At 39.3% G+C, this 9,122-nt stretch overlaps 1 protein-coding gene across 1 annotated transcript; it reads right to left on the bottom strand.

Moving 5' to 3' along the window:
- Positions 1-3,988: 3,988 nt before the first annotated feature.
- On the bottom strand, positions 3,989-6,963 carry tmem82 (transmembrane protein 82). The gene is made up of 6 exons (XM_023407844.2): positions 6,414-6,963; positions 6,222-6,291; positions 5,857-6,055; positions 5,224-5,638; positions 4,811-4,998; positions 3,989-4,193 (listed from the first exon to the last, which is right to left on the bottom strand). Exons 1-6 carry the CDS (start codon positions 6,505-6,507, stop codon positions 4,113-4,115), a joined length of 1,047 nt encoding a protein of 348 aa, XP_023263612.1. The 5' UTR covers positions 6,508-6,963; the 3' UTR covers positions 3,989-4,112.
- Positions 6,964-9,122: the final 2,159 nt, after the last annotated feature.

The following is a 9,122-nucleotide window of genomic DNA, read 5'->3' as shown; positions in this document are numbered from 1 at the left end:
TTTGACATCTGAGCAGCTTTGACTCACAGGAAGATCCCATCAGTGCTCTTTGGTTATGGCAAGGTGAGGCACTTTGCATATAGTAAAACTGAACTATCCCGAGTTTATAAAACGTTTCATGATTGTTTTATGCTACTTTTTTTTTTTTTTTTAATCAATGCAAAGAAGAAAAAACCCCAAATGATCAAGTGAATCATCCATATTTTTTAAAAAACTATCAGAGAAGCGTTCAAGATGGCTCCCTCTTGGCTCATAGTTTGTTGAGGTATATCAATCATTAATCACTCTGGCTAAATATTTATATTTACAGGGTTTAATAGGGATTGGACCAGTGAGTGCCAGCCTCCTGTGGACCTGAACAGAATAACTAGTTTGAAAAATGGATGGAAGGACTAATTACTGATGGCCTGTTAGTCATCACTAATTGCCTTATTAAACTTAGTAATCAGTAATTCAGAGATTCAGTCACACTGGGTTTGGTGACTTTGACATGAAGCGGAAACTTCAGCCTGCAGGAAACAGGAAACTAAGGGCCTGTTGTAGGTGACACAGAGTGTTAATGATTAGAGCATTTGTGCCTGTGATGGGCTTCAGCTGTGACATTAGTTAGAATATGTATAAACTCCATTAAAAATCACTCTCTCAATTATTTTAAATAGATTAACTCCCTGAAGATAATAGAACAGCTTTGTGATTCTGTAAATCCAAATAACAGAAAAGATCACAGTTGAGACTCTCTATTTCTAAATTTAAGTTTTATTTAATCCTTAATTTACTTTCTGGCCCAGATAATTAACAGGAATTATAAATATAAATGAATGTCAAATGAAAAGAAAAGCATGGAGAAATATAATAAATGTAAATGCTTCCACACAGGACAAGATGGTTTGATGAGTATGGAGATAATGTGAATCATATGCTATGGGCCCTAACAGTCATCAGATCTCAACCCAACTGAATAATATTTTAGATTATGTCATCAGCAAAATCACACCAAATGAGGGAATATATTTTGGAAGAAGGGTGTTCATCTCTCCACTAGAGTTCAGAGACTTGGAGAATCACTTTATGGAATTGAAGCCGTTACTGAGACACATTGTGCGGATTTATCCTTTAGTTTGTCACCTATCTGTATAATAGTAGACAAATTACTGTAGTTGGTGAAAATCATATATATATTGTGACTCACCAAAACTGATCCATACATTAGTAAAAATAAGAAGTAGGACCTACTTTCTATTTGTGCAACTTAAACTGAAGTTGTCAGAGATGCAGTAAAAAAGAATATTGTCAAAAAGTTAAGACGCAGCTGTGCAATTCAATCATAGTAAATCCGTACTACGACTGGATATGACTTGATATATTTAGAGGAAGAAACCCTAATATTCTTGAGCAAAGCACTGCTGGAAATTGTGATAAAAGAAAGGATCATGTCAGAAGAATTTGCTGACTGGCATGATGAGAAACACCTGTCACAGTTGCAGAAGAGCGATACACATGAGACATGAGAGAGAAAGAGAGAAAGTTATTCATGAACATCTTACTTTATAATAATAGTAATAAAGATATATCTTTATCAAATCATTTTTCTGATTCCACTTTACTATTTGTATTAACCTGCTGTCTGCCTTATGCTTGCACTACTGGTCCATCAGGGCAAATAAAGATTTGACTAATTTACCTCTACAGCTTCTTGTAGGTGACAAAATGGCATGGAGGCTATTAAGTCAAGAACTTTGACCTGGTCTGAAAGCTGTTTCAAGCTAATAAGTAACCCATGTCCAAAGGTCCAAGAGACCAGTGGTGATAAGGACTGACGAGGGGTAGATAAAACCCGCACTTTCTGTTTGTTTTCTTTGGGACACTATCCCTGTTATTAACATGTTATGATACTTTCTTAATGCTTAGATTATTTAAAACATATGTCAGCCAGATCAGTGGGTCAATAAAATGGTGGATGAATTGAGTTTTAGAGAATGTACATTTTGACTTTACCCATGCTGAAGCTGATTGTAAAGTTTAGCCTAAAAAAAAACGCCTATTGAATGTAAGTTTAGTGAAGAAAAGCTCTGTTACTACACTACAGCATTATTCTGCTTTTGTTACTATATTAAGCATAAAGGCGGTAGTGCGCATGCGTTAAAATGCGGTAACAGGGGACACACACACAAAACCGCTGTGCGCATGCGTCCGGCGTGCCTATCAGATGAGAACAGAAACGTCTGGAAATCTCCAGAGGAGGCGACAACAACCGCTCAGCCATTGCAATGGGCATTTTCACCATATTCGGGTGCTCATGGAGAACGTCCTCCCTGTGTCTACTGAATTCGTCCTGATGTGGAATTTTATTCAATCAAAAATCTAATAAACCTATGGGAGTACAAATATCCTATTTTGGTGGATCGACTAGACACCAAATGTAAATTTCCTCGTCAGTGATTTCCAGACCTGGATTATCTTGGAAACTGGACCGCCAGGCCAATGTGCCCACTGTAATTCCACAAGCCTTTTGTTTTCTGTGTTTTTTTGTTTTTTGTTTTTTTTTGTCACGGAATGACGGGACTGATATCACAAAAAACCCTCTCATGGAATATGTTTCTGTCAGTCCTCTGCTCTCAATAAAGACACATCTAATGGGCATAATACCGGCGTCAATATGTGGATTTAATTTGACGAGGGTGTTTAAAAAAACCCCAATAAACTGACAAGAGAGTCAGGCTGTAACGTTAGTGAGACCGTGTAGTTTAGCAGAGGCTAGCATGTAGTTAACGTCCCTCATAAACAAAGCCTTTCGGGTGTTGTAAAGCTAATTTGGTGTCAGTAGGCCTACGTAGTGTCCACTGATGTGGGTTTGTTGACTCTGTTGAAACGGTCTTTGTTCGACGGAGCAAAGGTCAGAGCAAAACCGAGTAACCTAGCCTTTTCTTTGTCTAACGCCATTTTGTGTGACATTAAAGCGCTAACGTTGTCGTCAGCCATTTTGCCTTTTCTTTTCATCGAGTAGAGACAGACGACAAAAACAGAAGGGTGAATTTAAAGGCCCATACGTTACGTGGAAATAAGATAACCGACAGTGTAATTTAAAAAGAAATAACAAGCTTACCAAGTGCCTGAACTGTTAGGTAGTTAATGGAGGTTTGTTAGCCATGTCAGGTACTGCATGGAAGATGCAATGAGCTGGGTCCTTTTTGCCAAACGTTAAATGTTTTGTTTTCTGCACGTGAAGCTGTGTAGTACAGTCTAAAAAAAAAACGAACCGCCGTTCAATTTTATAATTAATGTCTGGTACTTAATGTGAAGTATAACCATATTACGTTTATTTTTTATTAAATAAATTTGTGGGTTAATGTTTTTTTTTGTTAGAAAATATTGTTAAAATTAAAAGTAAACAAAGTAGCTGTCAGTTTTTTCTTCCTCTGAGTACACTAATTAGTGGGATAATTAGAATCAGCTCATTGGATACAGCTAGGCCTGATTATATAACAATAACAGTGTAAATCTCACTTATTTTCACCTTTATATGTCAGTTGGACATGGAAAGGGTTACAACACCCTCTGGCTTTTTGGGCCCCACAAAGAAAATGTTTGAGGAGAGAGTCTTCCCAGGAGTAACTGGCCCAAATCTCTCCCAAGATTACAGCATTAATTCATCCAAGAAATCACACAGATTCCTGGAATAACATCCAGAACTGCAAGTCTGTTGGCTGAGTTACTGACGGTCAGAAAGAAAATGAGATTTAGAGCCAAAATAACAATCAATAACATCAATTTCTGACCCAGACTTAGAAAATAAGCATAATAATAAACCCCAAGACCTCTGGAATAATGTTATATGTGGCAGGTTATACTGAGGGTGCTATTCCAATGGAGGCAATGGTTGTTGATAATGACGTGCTACTGTTTTGGCTCATCTTTATCTCATATCAAATTGTGGTTGAAACTATTTTTCACGAGATTTGAGTTTTGAAATCACATGTTAGTCATAATATGCTGCTTGGAATTTTTAATGAAAAAATATTACATTTTAAGTACAAAAGCATTAATTGTTGGAGCTACTCTAAATAACCACATTAAAATGAATTGCCACTAGATATTAAAAAACCACTGAGTGACTATCTGTGATGCTCCTTCTCTTGTGCTTGTGGTCTCCGTCGACGCTCACTTTTTGCGTAGTGTGTGTACTCCTCTTCATCCTAGATGCACACAAGAAACATGACAGATGAAATGCATGACACAAGAGGATAACAGAGTATAGCCAAGCTGCTGTAGCTGCAGGTGAAGCGTATAGGCTACAAAGAGTCAGGATCTACTGACAATGCTCCTGCATGTATTGTATGATAATATTCATGAATATTAACAAAGAACATATTAAAATATTATTTTTAAAAACATCCTTATGTATCAGACTTGTATTTATAAGGGTAATCTGATTTAAATTCATTTTATCTACCTTTTTATTTGCAGAACAGATTCAATTGTCTTTTTAAAGCCAAAATAAATGTATAACATGCCACTTTTTTTATTTGCACTGCATCAACTGCATGCCCTTTATTTGAAACTCTCAGCTATTTAATCAGGCTGGCTCGGTGAAAGGAAAAGTAGGCTCAGTATTCTGAATCAGAGAATACTTTGACCTGAATCTGTCTTGAGGGTCTTAAACCTTCTCCACCTGGGACACAAGTTTGAGAAGTTCAGCCTCATCTTGGGACCCAGTCTAATGAACGCATTGATATTCCGCCCCAGTTTTTAAGTCTCGGCGGACAGAAAGTGCTTTTGGCCCCGTGTGCTGCTTCCAGGGAGACTCACTGACCTGTGAGGATGCTGCATCCAGCAGATCCTTATTGGGGATTAGACAGCTGGCCTCACCCAGGAAACACATTAGGATGTGGAGCACGTCGGCCCAGCGTCCAACAGTCAGCATCAGGACCATCAAACCCCCGAGGCGCACCACCACTGCGTTCAGGACAGCTTGGCCGCCGGGCAGACGGTGCTGATCCTCTGCGTAACCAAAATACAGCATGAGAGGGAAATATGTGGAGAAAATGTAGGACAGGTTTGTGCAGTAGTTAAAACTTCAGGATGGGTTAGTGATCAGACCAGAGGGAAGAAACAAACTGATAAATAATTCATCACTGAGTTTTTGAGACAGGTCGTAGTATCACACTGTGGGATTATTGCACCATAGTGTTCAGCATTAATTTCGTGTTTTGATATGTTTCTCACCCTGCATGTAAACCACCAGCAGTGTATAACAGATAGTCAGGGGTGTCCAAAACCTGAGGGCCTCTGTTGCAGAGAGGAAGTGTTGATTAATGATTGACACAGCGGCCACCACAGCCACAGAGAAGGTAATGATCATAGTCCTGCACAGCATGGGCAGCAGACAGCGGCCTGATGTGAGGAGGCTCATGCAAATGCCGCAGTAGCGCTGTGAGCTGTGGAGTTTATAAAGAGCCATGACATGGTGCAGCAGGCGCGTGGCCTGCCGAGCCAGGAACCAGCTCAGTGCTGCTGCCAGGAGCAGACATAGCCAGCGCTGCGACGCCCCCTCGTGGAGAAAGTTCAGACTGCAGCTCAAAGCGCAGCCCAGAGAGAACTGGCTCTGAACTAACAGCTGCAGCAGAAATTTCCTGGAGTCCTGTGGGAATAAAAGAGCATATGAGCAGAACTGATGGATGAGTCAAAACAGATGATGGCCTGTGTGTTAGAACAGACGTCCTGAGTCATCATGACACGATAAAATCCAAAAATGAACTCAGCCAAATCAAACAGTAGATGCAACGAGCAAATCGCAAATCATGTGATGCAGTTGAGTATCAGGTATATATATTTTTTATCACATAATTGGTTTCTTACTGGTCCAGCTGTAACCCATCCAGAGACAGCCCGGAGACAAAACTCTAGTACAACCAGGGACGCCACACGGGAGCCCACCACCGCCAGCATCCCAGTCACAAAGAGAAACTGGAGCATTCCAGTAAGTCCAGTTTTAGTTCTCCTTTGATGACTGGGTGCCCTCTGGCTTGATGTGTCTTTATCATTTTCATCACTCCAGCTGAGGGTTGGGAGAGAAGAAGCCATAAAAGAAATTAAAGTGAACTGAAACAGGAATATTTTGATGAGAATGGGTGAAATTTTGAAATCTTACAAAACTGCTCAGATGACACATCTTACCACTGAATTCATCTTCAAGCACAGATCTATCAAAAGGTTTTCCTCACCTCTTCTCTAAAAATAAGTGCAGTCTGATCAAGGAGCATAGCACAGAGATCCCACACGCTCCCACCAGCCCTGCAGGTCACATCACACTGAATTTGCATTTCAATAAACACACTCCAGTTTCCTGTGCAGTTCAGAAAACAGCCTGTGGCAAAAAATTGACGTCAAAGCAAATGAACGGATGAGAGGCTCACCTTGAAGTAAGCTGTCCACTGGATTCGTATCTAGAGTGAACCATCCCGGTAGGAGGTAGGAAGTCGGAAGAAACGATGTGATAAAGGATAACATATTGACTTAAAAGAAGAAACATTAATTAAAAGGGCCACAGATTTTTACCATAAATGCATGGAGGTGAATCTAAAACACTCTGGAGCCATTATTTATGGTTATTCCAGGTCGGGTCACAGTAACGTGGAGGATCAGCTCAGCTCTTCTGTTTATTTCTGTTGCCTCAGCGTTGAGCTCTGCTCATGTAGAAGCCTGATCTGTGTCCGGTACCAAAGGTCGTCCGAGCGTCAGTGGAACAGAGGCCTTCAGCGGCCTGACTCATAACAAGATAATGAAGGTTATTGCACCATGGGAAAAAAAAACTTTACACTCTAAAGTGATGGCAGACATTAGTTGTGTCTCTAGTGGACATCAAACATAGTATAAAAAAAACTGACAAGGAGGATTTCATCTCATGGATCTTTTTGAAAAGCAACTCAAATCTAGTTTATTTACAAATCCTGAAACATCATAATCTAATAATCTGTACAACACACAACACCCTGTATTGTTACACAACTCTCTCTCTCTCTCTCTCTCTCTCTCTCTCTCTCTCACAGCTGATTGGGGCAGACGGATGTGGTGTCATATGAGTAAACAGAAGAATCAGTTGTAGTTATGGACAAACAGCAGGAGACTATTAACTTAACAGAAAAATATAATGTGTGATCAGTTGAAGAGTTATACTGAGTGTGTTAATTTAAAGGATTTTAAATAAAGGTCAAAGTTTTTTTGGAGTGAAATTGTAATGTTGCATGAACCAGAAATCACTACACGACACTGCAGAAGAAAAACCACGAGAATCATCAATCAATCAGATTATTCTGAACCAACCAACCCACAGTTTATTCATTCATATTCTTTAATGCGTCATGATCTAGTTGAGTTTAAAACTGCACAGATAATGTATAAAGCACAAAATAATTTACTCCAAACTCAAACTGTATTCAAAGGTTGTTTGAAATCAGAGAGAGTCCGTATGAACTGAGGGGAATAAGGACATTTAAATACTTAAAAAACAAGGGTACGGACAATTAGAAAAAGGGGTAAACCTGTGGATGAGTTGTGGTAATTAATTAAGAACGTGTAGTTCACTTGGTAAATTTAAAAAAAATGTTAAAAAATAGGGTGATAAATAAATATGAAACTGAGATATGATAATTTCTTTATTTCTTATTGTCTCTCTTTTATCAATAGTTTATCCCCAGAGTCTCATATATTCAAAGGCGAGACAGTAACAGGGAAACTAGGAACATGGTGAACGGCAACTGCAGAATAACACATTGTAGATCTAAATTTGGACAATCAGCTGTCAACTCTGAAACACATTACCAACTGAAATCAAATTAACTGAAGGATATTATCCATTGTCCAATCGACTGTTTTAATTACACTGTACATGTAAAAGCCCAACGAGGCACGAGAGTCGAAAATTAGCAACAGCTATAAACTCTTTGTGCAACACATTAGTTTCACGCTTTGTTTTGACACTATGTTAAATTGCATTGTCCCCATCAAATAAATAAATAAGGACCAAAATAAAATTATGTGGAGCAAGGTGCTTATGATGGTAAGTTTACATAAAAATGAAGTCTGCCCATCTTTTGAGGAGGTGAAAATTAAATACAACATTGGGTGAGATTTTTGGTGACGAGTGTCAGGAAACAGGGAGAAAGCTAAATGCCTGTCCATGAGGGGGCAGCACTGTACGATATCCATACAGTTAATGAATGAACAGCCTTTCGCTCCACCAGTCCCCGTGCAGGGAGATCAAAGGGCAGCAAAAACAACACAAGTGCAGGCTGGAGTCTTCTTCTGCGTGGCCGTAAACCCTGGAGTCAGCCGTAATACTGGTCTAATAGGTAATGTATTGTCTTCTGACTGTTCAGACCAAGTGATTTTGGATTCTAATGTGACCTGAATGCATGTGTTAAGATCAGTGAGTCTTCAGCTCATGATACACTAGTGTATTCATGGTAATAAAATGAGTGAGTGGCTGAGATTGTTGGATTTCTTTACGTGTAAAACACAAGAGGGCACTGTTACTCCAGCTGAAACATGTTTATCCTCCTCAGTACAGACACAGAAGTGTTTGAAAGGACAAAGTGATGTTGTATTCAACCAAATCACCTGTTAATGCAGATGAGAGAGTTTCACGAAATCCACAACACTAAGCATTTTGTGCTTTGCAGTCCAGTATCTATTTCTGTGATGAAACCGGAGACTAACTACAGCACATATAGTTTGAATTGCCCTTTATCACTGAGCTGGAGTCATATAAGGAGGTGAAAGACAGCAGTTGGATTCCAACCAATGAATTTATGACAGGCTGACCTCTGTGAACACATGAACTATGGCCGATGTCTCAGGAGGAATGGCTCTGTCAGTCTCAGTCGAGGCTTTAAAAGTGCAGGAGAGCAGAGCTTTATGGGCAGGTTGTTGACTGTTTCACACTCAGGTGAGTACAAACTCAGTTCATTTGAATGTGAGGATATAATATCAACCAATCACTGCCTTTTGAATCTGATTATTTCAGTCATGTGATCTGATTAAACAAAATAAATCCTTGAGTAACAAGATTCATCTGCATCAAAACTCATTTTAAATGTCATGTGTGTGAAACACATATAATCACA

Source organism: Seriola lalandi, unplaced genomic scaffold (genome assembly GCF_002814215.2).
Source record: "Seriola lalandi dorsalis isolate HSWRI2012SDOR001 ecotype SW California unplaced genomic scaffold, Sedor1 jcf7180002054349, whole genome shotgun sequence".
NCBI classification, from domain to species: Eukaryota; Metazoa; Chordata; class Actinopteri; order Carangiformes; family Carangidae; genus Seriola; species Seriola lalandi.
This window is presented reverse-complemented; position numbering and strand designations above follow the sequence as displayed.

Excerpts from the sequence above, each read along its gene's own strand:
- tmem82 (XM_023407844.2), bottom strand. The coding sequence starts at position 6,507 with ATGTTATCCTTTATCACATCGTTTCTTCCGACTTCCTACCTCCTACCG. Across the intron at positions 4,999-5,223 it reads GCTGGTGGTTTACATGCAGG|AGGATCAGCACCGTCTGCCC; the intron begins GTGAGAAACATA and ends TTGGTTACGCAG. Across the intron at positions 4,194-4,810 it reads TGGATGCAGCATCCTCACAG|GATGAAGAGGAGTACACACA; the intron begins GTCAGTGAGTCT and ends GTGTGCATCTAG.